General features: G+C 36.5%; 1 protein-coding gene and 1 pseudogene across 1 annotated transcript; one reads left to right on the top strand and one right to left on the bottom strand.

Moving 5' to 3' along the window:
* Positions 1-999: 999 nt before the first annotated feature.
* Positions 1,000-1,958, bottom strand: LOC149004953 (pirin-like protein; annotated as a pseudogene).
* Positions 1,959-4,106: 2,148 nt separating this feature from the next.
* On the top strand, positions 4,107-12,991 carry LOC149004952 (MLO-like protein 12). Its single transcript, XM_089135750.1, has 14 exons — positions 4,107-4,229; positions 10,059-10,116; positions 10,217-10,374; positions 10,463-10,579; positions 10,694-10,754; positions 11,123-11,211; positions 11,332-11,406; positions 11,503-11,591; positions 11,670-11,719; positions 11,808-11,848; positions 11,969-12,142; positions 12,254-12,289; positions 12,448-12,576; positions 12,674-12,991. The coding sequence occupies exons 1-14, from the start codon at positions 4,107-4,109 to the stop codon at positions 12,989-12,991; spliced, it is 1,518 nt and encodes a 505-aa protein (XP_088991876.1).
* Positions 12,992-19,797: the final 6,806 nt, after the last annotated feature.

The raw sequence follows: 19,797 nt of genomic DNA, 5'->3' as shown, positions 1-19,797 counted from the left end.
TGGTGCTATGACTTAAAGCATGTCTGCCAATAGAGATCAACATACATAGAGTTAGATTCATACATGCATTGTCTATTTCATATCATCTTGCATCATGTTATGTTGTGCTATCATGTTTTACTAAGTTGATATGGGATAACTTGCCTTGCTGAGTTCTTTTGAACTCACTCCTTTTTGCGAATATCTTTGTTAGACTATCCTGCAGGTACTGATGAATATGAAGGCCAATACTACGAAGCACAAGCCGATGACACATACTACTCCCAAGCTAGTGGCTACGGTGACTACGAAAGTGAAGAACTCATGGGTGAAGACGTATCGCATTTGGATTAGTCGTACTCATGTGCTAGTTACTCGCTATTTGGATTCTGAGACTTATACTTTTAGAAGTTGTATTTTTAAATTAGAAGAGACCTTAGTTTAGTTTGATTACATCTTTCTTTCCTTTTCTTTTGGAAATTGGTTGTAATCTTCTTTTTGACTTTCAATCTACTTTTTGTTGTATTATGTGAAATGATTTTTCGCACACTCTACATGTGATTATTCTATTTTATTATTATATTGGTATCATTCTTTCCACACTCTAATTCTATTGTCATCCTTTGTATCTTATCTTGATCTTTCTGATAATGTAGTTTAATATTTGATTTAGTCATGTTCGTGATTATGTTATTATGAATGTGAAGGGATGATTTCCTCAAATAATGTATCTTTAGGGCTATGGATCACACACTCGGATATGCCAAGTAGGGTACCGGCTTGGTGGATGTGACAGATCCCGGCAAAATCTGCACCAACAATGCAAAAGCTCAAGTATAGACTTACATAAGCACTCATCAAAACTTTTCAACAAAAATAAAGAACACGACTCATATATTGAGCCTGTAAAAGAAATTCTTAATCTCTAAAATTGAATATCCTTGCTTTTCAACTGTGTATACAAAAGCTCAAGTATAGACTCTCCAAGCATGTTCCTTGTTTTGTCCATTTGAGTCTGATTCAGACTTTAGAACTCCAATACCTAGCATTTACAAAGCCATTCTTGTAGGACCGACAATCCTCAAAGGTCTTTTGGATCTTAGATTTCGTGTTCATCACAAAGGGTCCATATTGAATAACAGGTTCATTCAAAGGTTAGCCTCCAATCAAAGCAAACTTTAAGCCCATTTCCTGGACCCAAAAGCAAGAGCTGCCTAGGCCCTGCAAGTGATTCATCTGAGGATCCAAACACACCCTCTCCTTCAAGTGTATACACAAAGGCATTCCATGGTTCTGGGGGTGCTTTGAAAACATTCAATTCCAGATTTTAGGGTGAAATCAAGATACATTGCTGGTGTCCTAGTGAATACTGGAGAATTAACACCGATGCTTTCTCCTGCTATGATTTTGACATCAACCCCATCTATTTATGCTGTCTTGATGTCTTCTTTGATCATATCTTGGTATCTAGGCTCAATCCTGTAGATTAGAAATTGGTTTTAGAGACTGATTGTAAATGTACACAAGAAGCAATAGATATTATGAATAAAAGACAGGAATCGACATCAATAACAGGATTTTGTGGCTTACATTTTGTTTTCAGATGATAAATTGATCTAAAGTTGTAGTCCCTTGTTGACATCACCCCTTGCAGGCATTTCTGAATGAACTATACTCCTACCAACAGTCATCCACTGAAGAATAAAACCAAAGAACCTTGTAAAATCAGACCCATTCTAGCATATTGTAATTCTAGAAACATAACTAATTTGTAATTCATTAGAATCACAGCAGGTGAAGGAGAGATCAATATCCTATAGGGTTAGGGTTTTTTGAGAGGTGGAAATATTTGATCAATGAGACACTGTGAGCTGTGCAAGGTTTGAAAGCATGACCTTGTCTGGTTTCAATCGTTTCTTGAAGGGTAGAGCCTCACGGAACAAACAATGCCACAACCCAGGAGGCAATCTGCCATTCATCGCCAAAAAACATCATCTCTAAATTCTCATAGACTGCGTCTTGTAGCTACTCCTAAGAAGAAAAAACGAGAATAAGGGATTGCAGCTTAAAAAATGCAGCAAAGGGTCCTTTTGCTGATCGACTCAAATACTAAGCGTGATTTAGGTGATTTGATCATAGAAGAAAGAAACGTCAAGTCAGGTTCTGAAGCTCAAATGAGAGACCGGATACATCTGGGTTCATGATGCTCCGAAGGTCAAATGGAAGAATCGTGGTAGCTCAGGGTAGAAGAGAGATCAAAGAAGGTTCTGAAATCCGATTTGAGGCTAGAAGACAATACATGAAATCTCGTTTGAGCCAGCGTTTTGGTGTTTTTCAAAATTGTTTGAAAAACATATGAGTTGATTTGTTTGGTCCAGTGAATGGGTTCGTTTCATAGACAGTAAAACTAGTCAGGTTATTCAGTTAACTCTTCAAAAGCGCATCAACTGCCAGGATTGTTTGCAGCGCATCCATGACCCGCTTGACTGTTAATGCGCAGAAATAAAGCAAAATTGCCCCAACCCAGGTTTTGTTGTTGTCTTCTTTCGACTCCGTTGCATCAAGAGTTTCCCACACACACGTTTCTTTTTTCCCTTGTTTTTGGTAAATCAAAACCCCACACACGTTTCAAAAAAAAATCTACACGTGTACGGTGTACCGAGATTAATATCATTTGAGAAGTCAACATGCTCAAAAAAATTGCTCGCGACTGTCTCTGTCTAGTGAGCAGTCTTCCTTACTCGTGCGGTCGTGCCTTTGTTACCAAGCAATCCTTTGGGACCCACATCATCGCATCCCAAAACGGCCTCCAGTTCACGTACACACCGGTTCTTCCTCTCTATTTCCAATAAATATACATTTATATTAATATTGAGATAATCTTACATAATTAAATTTTAAATATTTCAACCGAATATAACATAATCTTTTAATAAATTGCATTACTAATATCGTCATATAATGTACCGAAAAAAAGAAAAAAAAAAAATTTATCGTCATTATGTTTATTTTTCTTTGTGGAAGGAAAATAATACTGCAGATGAGATTCAGAACGATAGGTGGTAAAAACAGACTAACTCAGAATCTCCACCGCTTAAGCTATCCGCTTTTCTCCTTAGTTGATTGGTTCCCACATTTGATAGAAGTTCTCACCCTTCATTATAAATGGAAAACGTTCATGAGCTAGCTATTTCCAAATTCAATATTTAATCATTTTAAATTCAGTTTGGATCCGCTCAACAAACCGATTTGAATTTGGAACTTAGCTCTTGATTATTTTGTTGACATCTTTTTTATCTTTATCCATTCTAATTTTCAGTTTCATGTCAGAATTTTGAGTTCAAATTTTATTCAAGCTTAAAGTGGGCCAGGTATATTGGACCATTAGGATTGAATTTGTACCCCTAAGGTCAGATTGAACCAGTCTTTGTAAAATTTTAACTACCCTAACTATAACCTCTTACACAAAATAGTAAAATAATTCTTAATTTCATTACTTTATATTTACCAAAAAAAAACTTTTTATTAATGCATGGGCCAAGACCGGGACAAAATTGATTCTTTATTTGGTTTAGAGGTTCTTTCTACATGAAGACCAAGTTCGAATTTGGTTTGAATGACTGCCACGCACGTGTAACTTCACAGTGCATGATTCTTGCTCGAATGTTAAAAAACAAGATTAGAAAAAACAACTCCGCAAATGACTGTGTCAACTTTCTGTGTAAATGTCTAGATAGTGCATTCTCATTTGGTTTATGTCGATGTGATGTTTTCACAGAATGTAGTATATAATAGGGGATCTTTCTATCAAACAATTTCAAGATTTCAAAATTCTCTTACTGGAGATGGACGATTTTATCTTTTCTTGACTGAAAAATACTTATTCTAATTAAGCATGGATTAAGAAATTGAAAAGAAAGTTTCATTTCCCAAAGGGCAAAGTAGGCATGAGGTGAGATGAGGCTGTGAATCAGAGAATGGCTACTTTGACACTCCAACACTAAAATAAAAATAAATTAACTGCCAACAACTGTGCAGTTTGAATACCTGTTGCTCGTCAAATTTCGTCTTCTATTAAGTTCAGCCTCTTTGTCTGTCTTCCAGACTGTGAATCCCAATTCTGAGAGATGGCTGAAGAAGTGATTGAATCAACTCTGGAAGAAACACCAACATGGGCAGTGGCTATTGTTTGTGCAGTCCTGATAAGCTGTTCTATTCTCGTTGAATATGGCCTTCATCTTTTAAGTAAGGTATATGCATGTTTATCAGAAATTCTACCACTTTGTTATTATTCTTTTCTGAAGAGCTGATAACATAGGTAGAAGTAACTTCTCAATTCTCTCAAGTATCTGTCAGATTATTATATCTGGGTTAAAAGGAACCATACAAGGTTCAAGAGCCAAGGTAGCTAGTCTCTTCGATCAAATTTGGACATGATTAAATATCTTGTCAAGTCTTTAGGTACCAGAGACCTTTTCTTCATGCTGAGTTATTTGAGTTATATATAACTTATGTTCTAATATAAGTCATCCAATTGCTCACAATCTAATGATATAATGGGTTTTATATAGAAGAGTTTGTTAACTGTAGAAGCTAGTGTTCATAAATATTAGCTGGGAGCAATGTCTGTGATATTCCTTGTTGAGAAAAGAGTTAGTAGTGACAAGAGTTATGTTAAGGTTGTGTGACGTATGCTTATATATACATGATTGTATATGATGATATGAGTTTTTTTCATGTGACCCACTTAAGTTAGGTCAAAACTTTTAACTTTCCACTTAAATGGAAAAAATTACGTGCTATACACATTGGTCCTCTTTTTCAGGAATTACAAGTCACCCACTGTTACTTTTCTATTAAGTTTGAAATTGAAATGATCATTTTTCTCATAAGGTGAATAGAAATATAAATTTATTTTTATTATTTTTTTTACAAAACCTCATATAAATTTTTTAAATTTACAAAAAACTTGTTGTTCACTCAATTCAAAGAGTTTTTTTTTTTTTTTTGGTAATCAATCTTTCATTAAGTAACAGGGTCAGGAAGCGAAACTGAACATAAACTCAGTAACCAATTAGAGGAACATGACCAATAACTCGGGCCCCGAACCGAGTAGGCCTTCTATGCTAGATGATCCGCAACATGTATCGTTGAATCTTCTAGAAACATAAATAGGCTTAAAGCCCAAAAATCTATTACCTATAAATTTAATGTCTTCAATTACAGGTAGTATAAAACTAAGGGTAAGACTGCCTCAAATAAGTAATTCACTAGAAAGTGAGAGTCGGATTCTATCTCCACAAATTCGAAGCCATTGGCCATAGCTTCTAACATCCCTGCTCGCATTGCCTCGCCTCCCCTTTGATCACATATGAAAATGATTTGGGAATTGATACTGCTACTAAAGGCTTTCCTTCCCAATCTTTAATGACAATCCCCATGCCTCACTTCTTTGTTTTTTGTTGCCAAGTTGCATCGGTATTCACCTTGACAAAGGAATGGTTTGGATGCTTCCATTCCATTCTTTCCTCCCCAGTGTTCCTATTCTCATTCATGGCACTTTAATTCACCTTCTTGACCGATGACCAAAATTCAGGGTGTGCTTGGATCGCCATTTGCATTACTTCAATCGATGATTTCAATGATTCACCAATTACCCTTGAATTTTGTGCTTTCCACAAGGACCATAAGATGAAAGATATCAGACTTTTCACTTTTTCTCCTTTTTTATTCTCTAGTGTTTGTAATTTGTTCAAGTCTTTATCCAATTGGCCAATGTAGTGATTTCTCTTTGAGAACTTTTTCATGTTAAGGACTACCAAACCACACTGCTTTGACAAATTTACAATGGAGAAGAGTATGAGTAATGGTTTTTTCTTCCATCCCACAGGCCTTATAAAGTTGGTCCATTTTCATTCTTCTCTTGTTTAACTCCTTTGAGATGGCTAAACTAACATTACATGCCCTCCACAAGAAATTCTTCACTTTGGGAAGAGTTTTGCACTCCTAAATGTTCATCGAGTTTGTTGAATTCATCTCGTCCCAATTGTGCACATTTGAGAATGATGGAATTATATCTTCTTCTCTCTCTTGGATTTTTTTCAAGCAACCTATAGGCTGATTTGACGAAGAATCAATTATTAGTGCTAGCACCCCATACTTGAGTGTCTTGGGACAGAAATAGAGGTAATGATATGCTAAGTATTGCATTAGCCTCATTTGGTAAGAAATACCTCTTTATCTTCTCTTCTAACCATGTTCAGCTTTGGGGATGAATGATATCTGCTACCATCTCAATGTCACACAACTTAGGTTTAAGAGATGTGATTCTATAGTTATCCAACCCCGGCATCCATTTTGCATTCCATATACTCACATGTCCCTATGCCCAACTTCCATAATAAGCCTTGTTTAAAGACCTCTCTTCCTCCCAATATGATTCAATGAATTTATAGAAGGTATGTTGGATCTTAATCATTGCTCAACTGAATTCACTGGTATCAGGCATCCCCCAGTTCTGACTTCTCTTGTGTAAAAGTAAGGGTTTTCTTAATTTTGCTAAAGGTTACTCTTCCTGCATGTCTTTACTACTTTGCCTGTTCCAGCTTCAATTTCATCAGCTTCGGCTTTGATCCCTTCATCTTCCTTCCCTTTTCCTTATCCTTCCACCTTAAACGCTACTAATTTTTCTACGCTTAGGTTGAGAATTTTCTTCTTTGGTAAACTCAGATTCTGTCTTTAATGGAGAGCCAAGATCTTCTTGGTTTCGTTAAAGGCGAAGGTCTGTTGCTAACAAAACTTTCACGAATGCTGTTGGTGAGGATTCTCCTAATCCAATTTTTCTTGGCTAGCTTCTTACTGACTGCCTTGAAGCATCATGGTTAATTCATGTCAATTGCAAATCCGAGAATGTCTGTAATAGCAGCTGTCAACTAAGCAAGAGTGCTCACCTCCCCTATGATTCTTTTTTCACTTGGGCCCTTGCTCCCCTTGAGCGTAGTCATTGTTACTTATTGGGGAAAAGCACCGGTAGCCAATTTGTGTCATTAGAAATATTATTAATATTGACTATTTGTTAATGATTCTTCGCATTTTACATGGCTTTACACTTTGTGCCAGAAGTCTGATTCTTTCCATGCTTATTACGATTTCAATCCTTAGTGGAATGACAATTTGATTGTAAAATAGAAGTGTTTCAGAGCAGCGGCATGGCGAATTTAGTCTTTAACTGCATTTCTGTCTCATCTTGCTTTTCATGGTATTCTTCGTCATGTTTCTTGTCCCAAAACACCAGCTCAGAATAGTGTGGTGGAGTGTAAGCATCGTCAGTTAGTTGAACTTGGTTTAGCCTTAATGTTTCGTGCTTTTGTGCCTTCTAAATTCTGTGTCGAGGCTTTCTTGACCTCTATTTTTCTTATTAATCATCTTCCTTCCCGTAATGGACGTGAATAACCCCCCCTTCATTTAGTTTTTCATCAACAAACTCAGTATTCCTCTCTTCGTGTTTTTGGGTTTGCATGCTTCCCCTGTCTCCACCAATATACTTCCAACAAGTTCACCATAAAGGCTATCAGTGCCTTCACATCTCCATTGATTGAGTGTTCATTTCTCAGGATGTCATCTTCGATGAAGCTTTTTTTTCCATTCAGGGACTTTGTTTCTTCCACCTCTGATGCCTTTGTTGATTTATGCTCTTTCAAGGGCTGGACAAATTATTCTGATTCACCTGAAACAAGAAAAATTATTCTGGTTCACCTGAAACACCACCATTGCCTTCTGTTTTGTCTATTTTTTCCGAATGATTATGGATTGAAACCTTGGTTTCCGATATTTCTCTGTTGTCTTCTTCCTTATTGGCGACCCGTGGTTTGGTCGATAATGATGATTCTAGTTTGGGTTGTGCTTTGGGTGATTTCCATTGATAACCATTTGGGGCGTGTTACTACGTCTACGTCTGTAACATCTTTGGGCCATAAAAATTTGCTTATGACTAATTCTTTTGGGCCTACCATTTGGGCTCTAGCCCATCTATGCTTTTTGGGTCTTGTGGACCATGTTTTGGCTCTTGTCCTGTTGGTGTTGCTTCAAGCCGCGGTGGTTCTGTGCCATTTTCTTTGAATTGTTCTAGTTCGGTTGTTGTTAATACGGTGCATGGTGTTTCCTACTCAAGAATGGTGCCTCCTATTATTATTGGTTCATCCTCTGTATGGTTCTGCTTTGGCTTTCTTCTTTATGCCAACAGATTCCATGGTTATGCAGGCTTGATCTGGAACTCATAAGCCCAACCCTAATTATGCTTTAGTTGCTGATGCTTTTCCTACTGACCCAAAACTGTAAAGGCTGCTTTGGGCCATCCTGGTTGGCATGCTTCCTTGGTTGTGGAGATGACTGCCCTTGCTGCCAATAAAACTTGGACTTTGGTTCCCCGTACTCCAGATGTACATGAAATTTGTTGTTGGGGGTGGGGGTGGGGGGGGGGGGATCATTTGAACGGTTGAAGGCCCGATTCCAGCCTGGTCATTAAACCCCGCTCTATTTGGTTGGTTCTAAGCATTTCCACGGTTTTATGTTGGCGCTACTTAATGTGAAGAATGCCTATTTGCATGGTTCATTGATTACACCTGTATTCATGGCACAACCACTTGGATTTATTGATCCTTCCCAACCCACGAATGTTTGTAAGCTTCATAGATCCTTATATGTCCTTATATGACCTTCAGCAAGAACTGCATGCCTTGTTTGACTGGTCAGTGGGTAACGTTTGGATTTTGGGTTTGGGTGAAGTCTGTTTGATAGCTTCCTGTTGTATACCATGAGGATGGTGAGATCTTGATTTTTTTTTAAAATTTATGTCGACAACATTGTTCTTATGGGCAATGATTCAACATTCATTCGGAGTTTCATTGCTTCTCTAGGCCAAAAATTTGTTATGAAGGTTCTTGGCCCTTTACATTATTTCTTGGGTATTGAGGTTCTCTCTACTTCCTATGGTTTGTTCCTCTCTCAAACCAAATATGCTTATGATCTACTATGATGGGTTCATATGGATAAGATAAAGTCCATGTGTGCACCAATGGTTCCTCAAGCTTCTTTTGATTCTACACCTTATCCTGATGTGACTTTGTTCTGTAGTGTTGTTGGTTGTCTTCAGTACCTTACTATGATACAGCCCTAACATCTCTTTTGCGGTTAATAAGTTTGTCAAACTATGCATGCTTCATGTCTGATTTTGCTTCGACTAAGCGTATCCTTCGTTACATTAGGGTACATTGGATTATGGTATTCATATTTGATAGAATCGTAGTTTCCAATCATACGGATTCTTTGATGTTGACAAGGCCGGGTGCCCTATCCCTCGTCGTTCTATGATTGGGTTTTGTTCTTTTCTTGGAGTTAATTGTATTTCTTGGAGTGCAAAAAAGAAACCTATGGTTTGACGCTCTAGCACTGACTCACTTAGGCATAATATAGGGCTATGGTATCTACTATGGCTGAGTTTTCTTCTTGGCGATATTGGTATTCCACAACCTAAGCTTATTCTATTGTCACAATCAATGCTCTACACATGACAGTTAATCCTATCTTTCATAGTTGTGTACAAAGCATGTGGAGTTATCACCTTGTGAGGGAGAAAATGGCACAATGTCATATTATTAGTCGTTTTGTTACTTCACAACATTAGTTGACCAATTTGTTTGGAATGTTGAGGAAAAAGTTAGGAGTGACACAAGTCATGTAAATGCTGTGTAATGTACACCTATATGTACATGATATTGTACTTGATAATTATTCATTAATTCATTAATGAAATACATTCATACTCTACGCTTTCACATTCCCAATTAGATATTCTAGGTGTAATGCTTTAAGCAAACCTTGTGCTTAAACCCTAACCCCAACAGTTTAAACCCATTCACGGTTGTTCCTTTTTCTACTTTTAAATTTTAATAGTCATATTATAAGTCACTGCAACCTGATTTAAGATGCATCACTTAATTAATGTTCCTTGTTTTTAAAGACAATTAAATGTTTGTTCTTATATGAATTTTGATTGCTCCATGTTTGATTAATTGTTTCAGTTTGTTCAAAGGAACAGAAGGAAATCTCTTAATCAGGCTCTTGATAAGATGAAATTAGGTAAGCTGCAAAGGATTTTGTTTGTTTCTTATTGGCTTTCTCCCTCTTCTTGTATTCTAAGAAATCTCCTTTATCCTCTTCTCTGTGGTTTGGAATGTAGAGTTAATGGTTTTGGGGTTTATATCCTTGTTACTAACCGTGACACAAAGTTCAATCTCAAAGATTTGCATTCCAAATAATATCGCTCAGACCTACCTTCCCTGCCAGAACAATACAATTTCAAGTGATGCAGTGGAAGAAACCATTTGCCAAGAAAAGGTTATGAATCCATGATTTTGAAGTATGTTCAATTTCTCAATCTGAGAATGTTAATTTGTTCTTCATCTTGCTATGCACTTGTGTACAGGGAGAAGTTTCTTTCTTGTCCAGCAAAGGTGCCCAAGAGCTGCGGTTCTTAATATTTGTGTTTGGCTTCTTTCATGCTCTCTCTTGTGTTCTAGCCTTTGCCCTTGGCACGGCCAAGGTACTATGTATACTGGATCTCCAATGCAATATCAAATTTAGAAAGAAGTAAAATAAAGTGATGAAAACCCCCATGATCTCCATTACCTGTGATGTGAACTTGTGATTCCCACAGATGAGAAGGTGGGAGCATTGGGAAGCAGAAACAGTTACACTGGATTACCAGTTCACCAATGGTAAGCTCAGGGAAGATATATGAATCACTACCATAGATTCTTTGGCCTGCATGGATCCCTTCTATTGCATTGCCAAAGTAGTTTCTTAATTTGAACCACATTACCTTCTCTCTTTTTCTTCTTCTTTGGCACCCTTACTGTATTAGTCAGAGATCTGAGTGATAACTAGTCAAAGACCGAACTCACAAGGAGACTTTCAAATTTAAAATTCAAACTGTTTTGAATTACCTAACTTATCTCAATAGGGGTCTATCACATGTAGGGTGAGATTCATCTCTAAATATCAATAGAAGTCTTACCTATTGAGTAAGCACAACAACTACACTAAAACTGCTGTTCGTTTACTGAGTGGCAATTGAACAATGCAGATCCAAGGAGGTTTAGGCTCACCCATCAGACAACATTTGGGAGACGACATATGAAGTACTGGAGCCAGCACCCTCTACTTCACTGGCCTGTATGTGAGCTACAGTAACTCTTCCCCCTGTTACTTCCTAGTGAAGATTGTGATCAAATTATTAAGGGGAAAAAAAGCCCCAAGAAACAAGAACTCACGTTACACTTGCATCCATGGCAGGTTTGCTTTTTTCGACAGTTTGAAGGGTCTTTCTTCAAAGAAGATTATTTCACCCTTCGTCATGGATTCATTATGGTAATCCAATGAACAGTCTTAATGGAAAACACAAACAGTTTCACATTTGGTATTTATATTTTACTCAATTTCTTCTTCTTTTTCTCCTGATTCTAGGCCCATCTTTCTGAGGGAAGCAGCTTTGATTTTCAAAAGTTTATTAAAAGAGCTTTAGATGATGACTTTCATGTGGTAGTTGGGGCAAGGTATCTTTTCCTCCATGAAGATAGGCATATCTCATTTTATACGTTAAGAACCCTAATTTTTTGTTATTACTTTTGCAGTCCTTGGCTCTGGGGTTTTGTAGTATCTTTCATTTTCTTCAATGCAGACGGTATATATATTTTTTCATTTGCCATTTACGCTTCCTTGTACACCAGGTTAATCCAACTTGACCTCTCTGGTATGGAACAAATTTGCAGGATTCTACAATTACTACTGGCTTCCTTTCATTCCTTTGGTGGTAAGCCCAACTACTTACTCTCTTGAGTGATAATTTATGGGTTATCTTACTTTGTTTAAAGCTTTCCTAAAAGATAAAAATGCTTCTAAGCGGACGCTCGTTACCTAATTTGTGTTGCAGATGCTCCTGTTAGTAGGGACAAAGCTTCAAGTTATCATAACTAGAATGTGTCTCACGAGTAGTGAAACTGCTTCTGTTGTTAGAGGAACTTTCCTGGTGAAACCCAGTGATGACTTCTTCTGGTTTGGCCGCCCTCGATTGCTTCTCCATTTCATGCATTTCATCTTATTTCAGGTAAAACCATCATTCTACCACCCAAGGGTCCTATTAAACTTACTTTCTAGTATAACGAGTATCAGTGTTCTCCCCTCTATCATGCTAAAAAACGATTCTTGGGCCGTCCAGAACTCCTTCCAATTGGCATTCTTCACTTGGACATGGGTTAGTATTTGAATCTGATTTGCTTAATCACCCCTTTCTTTTCTTTCTTTCTTTTTATCATCTCACTGTATTGTAATTTAAGTACATTTCAAGTGTACATAAATTTTTATCATCTCACTGTACTGTAATTTACCATTTCAATTTTACACTAATTGCAGTTAAAGTATGGGTTTAGATCTTGCTTCCATAGAACAACAAGAGACATTGTTATACGAATTGTTATGGGTATTATGGTTGAACTTCTCTGTGGTTATGTGACACTAACTTTGTATGCGTTGGTCACACAGGTAGAGATCATAATATTTAAGTGAGGATTTGCGGTTTAACTCAACTTCGATCTTCTCTCCATTGATCTGATCATCCTTGCTATTGAAACTTTAATAGATGGGTTCTTCAATGAAGAAGGCAATGTTCACTGATGGAGTCGTTCAGGGACTAAAGAACTGGCATGGAAGGGCCAAGAGGACTATAGCTTCCAGTAGAACCAATTCAACTACCTCTTCTGTCCATTTCAGCACTTTCCATGAAGACACGTCAGTATCTAAAGGAGAAGGGGTTGATAGTGTAAAATTTGATCATGCACCAAGTGATATCAGAGATACTAGTGCAACTGAAATCAAGGAAGAAAAGAAGTCTGAGTCAGAAATAGATTGCCAAGAATGGTACGGTGGAGAGATTAGTCTTCAATGGCGAAATGTATGAACTGGTTGTAGATTTGCCAGAAGATTTTCCCAGCTAACCAATTATTTGATTCTGATATAAATCGATTGTTAGTACATCCAACAAGGGAATTTTTCAAAACCCTAATTGAAATCCATACAAAATTTAGGATAGAATGAAACATTCAAAGAGAAAATTGCATGTACCTTACACCATAGGTATCATAAAGAAGATCGATCTAAACCTTGAATACCAAACTTGTGAGTGATGAAGTTTTCTTCAATCTCTTTGCCTTCCCTTCCGCATCTCTTTCTTGTGAAGAGAACATAGAACAAAAGACTGATTAATTGGAAGGACCAAATCACAACTATTTATAATAGTAATCTAAAACCTTAGTTCATTTGCACAAAGACCAGTCTGGTCCATCTCAAGCCGAATGATAGTGCACTAACCCAATGTGTTGAGTCTCCATCGATTATCAACCCCATATATTGTCTAGGATAAAAATAACAATCTCTCACTTGGGCTAGATTAATTACTTTGTTACAATTAATTGATGTAACCATGGAATTTCAATCACAAAATTTTTCATCAATCCTTGCTCCAATTAACAAGTATACCTAATAGAATGTATGTCTCATTGTATGGTACATGTCTTTCTATCCATCACAATAAATGTCTATTTACTAATTAACTGAAATGAGATAAATAAATAAAGAATATCCAACAACTGTGATCGCATAAACAATATTATTCTTTGTAAGACCATACCCCTTAATATTGTTATATTTATGGGTTGGTTTGAACACCATCACAAATCAAAGGCCAAATGCACACATTTAGGCCTAAGGCCATGGTCAATAACCAATTTGTGGATTATAGCTAAGACCACATCTTGATACTATGAGTTCCAATACATAATAACACATGCATAGTTAAATGTGTGCATGCTTGAAACATTAATAAGAAGAATAATTTCTACATCAAATATAGAAATTTATTATCAACATCAACTAAATTATTAGCTCCCACTAAACTTTCTCATTGAATAAGCATTACAACAAATAAATCAACTAGAAATTTAAGTAAATAAGCCATTCCAATCACCAAAAGTGTATGTTTCCTTGAAGCATACATATCTCATCAATAGTTTTCTTGAATTACCAATAAAATTAAATATACCAGTTTGTAAGTCTTAGTTGATGTTCTCATGAAATCAATGTAGAATGCGCAATATTTCATGCGTGGAAGCTCTTATTGTATTAAACAATTAATCATATTCAATAAAAAATATGTCATTATCAAGCTTATAAGTATAAACGATATACAATATTGAACATGCTAATGATATCAATGAGTAACGAAAATGAGTCAACCAAGTAACATTCCAACCTTTGGGTCAAAATGCACAAAGCCTCAAATATAATCTTGCAAATACCACAAGAAAGTAATTGTCACATCCCCCCAGCCGGTACCCTAACTGGCATACCCGGGAGTGTGATCCACAGCCCCAAAGATCAAGTATCGAGGAAATCATCCTCCCACATATACAATAACATAATCATAAGCAGGAATAATCAAGGTTTAAATATTATAAAGAAAAGATTAAAAAATAAAGAAATGAATAATCAATATAATCAAAGTGCGGAAAATGATACCAGATATCCGAAGATATCAAAAGAAGTAGAGAGAGGCGGAAACTCACTCCACGCACGAACGTAGTATGTAAGTCTAAAAGGAATAACAACTGAAACAAAAGAAAATAAAAAGACAAACTAAACTTAAGAGTTTTCTATCCTATAGATGACATCTTTAAAATAGTGGACTTCATCAATCCAACAAAGATATTCCAATTCTACGTTGTCTCTAATCGTAGTACGAAATGTGATCGCCCAGGGATCACGAGTAATCTTGATTGTCGCCAACACCTCGGTAGCACGCTCATCAGCTTGCACTTCATCGTACTATCATAGTAGTCGACAGTAGAATAATCTAACAAAACATTGTACAAAAAGGAATGAGTCCAAAGAAACCCAAGCAAGTTAACTCATAACAGCATAAATAACATATAGCAAATCATAACAAGATGCAATGCAGAATGAACACGATAATGTATGTATGCATCTAAACTCTATGTATGCTGGTCTCTATTGGCAAACATGCTTTAAGTCATAACACCATACTCTTTGGGAAGGCCAGTCACTCGGCTCCGGTTGGTAGTGGGTCCTTCATCCCTCGGGACATCCATAGTGAGGTTAAGTCACCGCCTATCACATCACCATTGGTCTAAGCACTGGCGCATGTTAGGGTAAAGCCTAGCCCAATGCAAGTCATCTACTCCGCACATCAACTCGACGAAACCCATTCCTCCCCTCTCGGGATCCTTTCCAGATCCTTCACACTAGCAGCGATCCAACTCCCAAAACGGACTCATCAACCCCATTGGTTATCCACATATGTAAACGGGAAGCTCTCATGTCCTCTCACGGGTTGGTTACCGGTCATGAGCGCCCATGAGCCCAAGTCTAGCCATATGCAACCCTCCAATAAATGACCCCCACAATATGATTCCCGTCCTCTCACGGGTTGGTTACCTGTCTTGAGCGCCCGTGAATCACACTGCTACCACGGGTCATTCGGTCTCAATACCCTTCCGATTTGGGTCGATATAACGGGGACATCCTAGCCAAACACCGCTAGACCCCCAGGTATGACAACCAATGATTCGGGAAAGCGTCGATGGGCATCTTCGGAGAACATCCCATACTATTCCCTTCGATGTCCAAGGACAAAAGCGTCAAAAGGACACTTCCCAATCCCAAACCATACTTAGTCAAACACATTCTCAGATCAGTCATGTCATACACAATCAATTCATCGTATAAAAGAGAATATACAATCATGATCTAATCATTAAACAATATAGTAATAAGAAATTCATATAAGCTTGAATAATGAAAAAGAAAACATAAGTGAAGTGCTACCCATGTAGTACACGAAGTATAAAGTACAACCCATAAACAAACTCATAGTTTCATAAAGTAGAAACCAGAGAGTATGCGATCTATGTTATTATGAAATAACTGTTATTACCTTGATTATTGCCGAAGATAATCCAAAGATCAAAGAGAGCAACTCCAAACTTAGCAAATAAACTCCTAACAATCATAAATACAACATTAGGAAAGATGCCTAAGAGATCAGAGAGCAAACGAATCAAATTGTGCGAAAAACGAAGCTACTGACATCATTGGTCGAGTGCTTGGTAGACTGACCCAGTTGACCAAGCAGTTGACCAACCGAGTCAGTACGGAAAAGTGAAAACTATTTTGGTCATAACTTCTTCATTTGAAGTCGGATTGACCCGAAATTCGAAGGGGAACTTCCTAGGATGTATTAGAATCATATGGGAAGATAAAAACATCAAATCATGGTCAAACTATGAGTTCTTGATTTGACCCAAGAAATTAGGGTTTCAACCTTTATGGCTCTCATGAAAAGGTTATGGTCACAGAATGAAAGGGAATGATTGCTATCAAGAAAATAACAAGAAATCATAGAAAATATAGTTTAGATTAACATAAATATTGCCCATGAGGTTTCCCTCGCATGGGAGGTTATCAAGGGTTTCCAAAAAGATCATACCAGGGTCAGGGTTTCAAGAAATTAATCAAGTTAGGGTTAAGATCATGACGATGATCATAGATCTCAAAGAATAGAATGAGATCATGGAATAGATGGTTGCAAGAATGCATCATCTTCTTCCTAATCTCAATCAAGAACGAGATCGAAGAAAAGAAATTCGTAATGTCGAAGTGATTACTAACCTGAATTGTCGCAGAGATGAGAGGCCGGATCACAGAGGAATCTCAAATCACTAGAGAGAGTTTCGGAGAGGTCTTCTCACGTCAAAAAGTGTTTAGGAGGCAGCCGAGCAAAGAAACACGAAGTAGGGTTTAAATATAAGTGAAAAACCCTAAAATTACATTCGGATTTGGCAACCTTGGTCGAGTGCTGGTCGAGTGGTCCGACGACCCAGCGATGGAATAATCGGAAATTGAAGGATCAAATGGGCTCTAAACCATGGGCTGCACACACATCAAGTGACATATCTAGTGTAAGAAATACCCAAACCAAGCGATAATACTCCAAGTCCCAACAACTCATCCGGACAAGTCAGCCCCCAAACGCCGACTCCAAGTATGGAACTCCATCACTAGCATCCATGGGTTCAGAGTTAAACACCATGTCTTCTACCGAGATGGCCCATAGTTGGCTTCTTCCTTTACTCCGGTCTTCGGACCTAAAAACAACTAGGTTAGGTTAGGGCTAGGTTTCATAGTAATAATTTTCGTAAATTTCCTCTTCCCTTGGGTGATAATAAACCTTAGATTATGCATCCAAAATATCTTGATGTGCGGATCTTTTAATGTATATGCAACAATATTAAATTCTTTTTAAAATTCTAATTACCTTTAGGTAAATGAAATTCTTTAAATTAATGCTTCACTTGTGTGCATAATTTGGATGACGTCACCCTTGGGCAAATGTCACCATATTACTTTGACTTTTCTAGTAGACAACAAGAGATGGTAGGATGCCTCTTTGTTGCATTACATCCATTTTCTTATTATCCCCGTCCAAAATTTGCAGTCAAGATGTAAAAGTACGAACAATATATTAGAGTAAGAAACAACCAATTAAGCTGTTAATACACAATGCAACAATTATAAAATAATAGTTTAAAAGATCAATCCATTGCGTCTAATTCGTTCTTACAAGTATTGCATAGTCTAGCCTTTGAAACATGTTTCATTACATCCAAATCATCTAGAACTCTAGATAGACTACTTCATTATTTAAGTAAGATGGATGATATAAAATGGATTATACATAGAAAATTAATAAATAATTAGAATCAAGTATTCCATAACTACCAATATATAAATCTCAATAAAATTGTGATATGAATACAAGTCAAAGATTTAGGTCAATGGAACGAATCAATGGATTATTAACTTGGACCAATAGATCACACATGTGGTCTAACTCAAATTTTATTCAATCCAAAGCAACTTATTTCAATCTCAATTTATAGCTCAATCTTAATTGGCCAACATATAATTTCAATATAAAAGACATGATCCAATTCACGAGTGGCCCAATCCAAATGGATTTGATTTGGCCTAACCGATTTCCTTAAGATTGGTTTAAAATCCAATCAAAACAAATCAATTCCAACTAATAAAATTATGTTATAAATAATATTTATTTATGGATGTCTATTACCCCCAAAGAGATTATATTTCCAATTGAAGATCTCAACTACCTCAGGATGTAATCTCGATGATTCACATTTCCATGTTAATTGAAGATCACAGCCATCTCATTACATAATGTTGGCAGTCAATTTTTCCATCTATGCACTTTTTATCTTGAGCGGCAGTCTATCCTTCCGTATCAAGATCATCTTATTGTGTGTGAGAATCTATATTATATTTTTTTGTAGACTCTAATATTTCCATATCAGAGAAGATGATAGTTCCATTATAAAAATGTAATGAACAACTCAATAGAAGAATTAAACTCATTTTTCTTTTATTTTCTTTGTATTCAATAGATCTTCTTTATTTTATAATACGTTATCAACACGACTTTGCTCAAAGTAATTGCGTTTTGAGAAAAAAGACGACAAACTATATGCCATTATGCTTTCTATTCCGAAGAGAAAAAGATGATCAATTTCCTCACGTATTTCTATAAACAATGGAGTTTGTCTTATCCATATAGTAATGTAAGTGCATCATGATAAAAATGTATATGTTATTGAGGGATTTTCTATGGGCCCCGGGGGGGGGGCGGCGTTTTTAAAAGCCTCCCCCCCCCCCGGGAATTTTTTAACCCCCCCCAACACCCCCCCCCCCCCCCCCCCCCCCCCCCCCCCCCCCCCCCCCCCTTTATTGAATTTAAGAATCAAACAAATAATAAGATATTAAGTTGCCTTAACAATTGTTGTTTGTCATTAACTAATCTAAACATAATGGTTTTATTTATTGTATATAGTAGTTGCTAGTTTTGCAACACAAATATTATTAAATACACCTAAAGTTGCAAGATTTGAAACTGTAAATGAATACAGTTCTGCCGATACACATGAAGTTGCAAGATTTGAAATTGTAAATAAATACAGTTTTGCAATTTTTAAAATTAATTCTTAATTAAAGTTATATGGAGAAAATATTATTGATGAGGACTTACTAGAAAGAAAAATATTTTTCAACTTTTCATACTTCATATGTACTATTACAATAGCAATATCATTAAAAAAGGTTTTGAAAGATTCTATAAATTGATATCATGCCTCTTTATGGCTAAGTAAAATAATTAACTATTAACAAAAAATCATGAGCTCGTCTTATTGGTTCTATTCTATTATCTGAAAAGAATGTAGTAATTCATTATAAGCCTAAAAGAAGGGAAAATTATAATTATGGTCATACTATGGATGTAAATGAAGTAAAAGACGGAATAACTATCGTTCTCATGATTGAAATAAATAAGAGAATAATAAGAATTTTCAATATAACTCTTCAAGGAGTAAATATAATATTTGTTATCGATGTGGTGAAAGCCATTAGACATGTATATGTCGTACTCTACAATATTCAATTAAGCTTTGTCAAGCCTTAATTAAAGGTATGAAAATAATGTGGAGATAAATTGAATTTTCTAAAATAATGATACTAGAACAAATTTTTCCTACAAAAAGGATGATTTTGATGACCATCACAGATACTACCCATCAAGATGTTGCAAACTCCTTTGAAGATAATAATTGAAGATTTGGT

Source organism: Hakea prostrata, chromosome 9 (assembly GCF_041222555.1).
Source record: "Hakea prostrata isolate BN-2017 chromosome 9, UWA_Hpros_2, whole genome shotgun sequence".
NCBI lineage: Eukaryota > Viridiplantae > Streptophyta > Magnoliopsida > Proteales > Proteaceae > Hakea > Hakea prostrata.
The sequence above is the reverse complement of the archived record's forward strand: the minus strand, read 5'-3'. Positions and strand labels throughout refer to the sequence as shown.

Coding starts and splice junctions, on each gene's coding strand:
- LOC149004952 (XM_089135750.1), top strand. CDS start 4,107: ATGGCTGAAGAAGTGATTGAATCAACTCTGGAAGAAACACCAACATGG. Junction 4,230..10,058: donor GCCTTCATCTTTTAAGTAAG/GTATATGCATGT, acceptor TAATTGTTTCAG/TTTGTTCAAAGGAACAGAAG. Junction 11,407..11,502: donor TTCGTCATGGATTCATTATG/GTAATCCAATGA, acceptor TCCTGATTCTAG/GCCCATCTTTCTGAGGGAAG.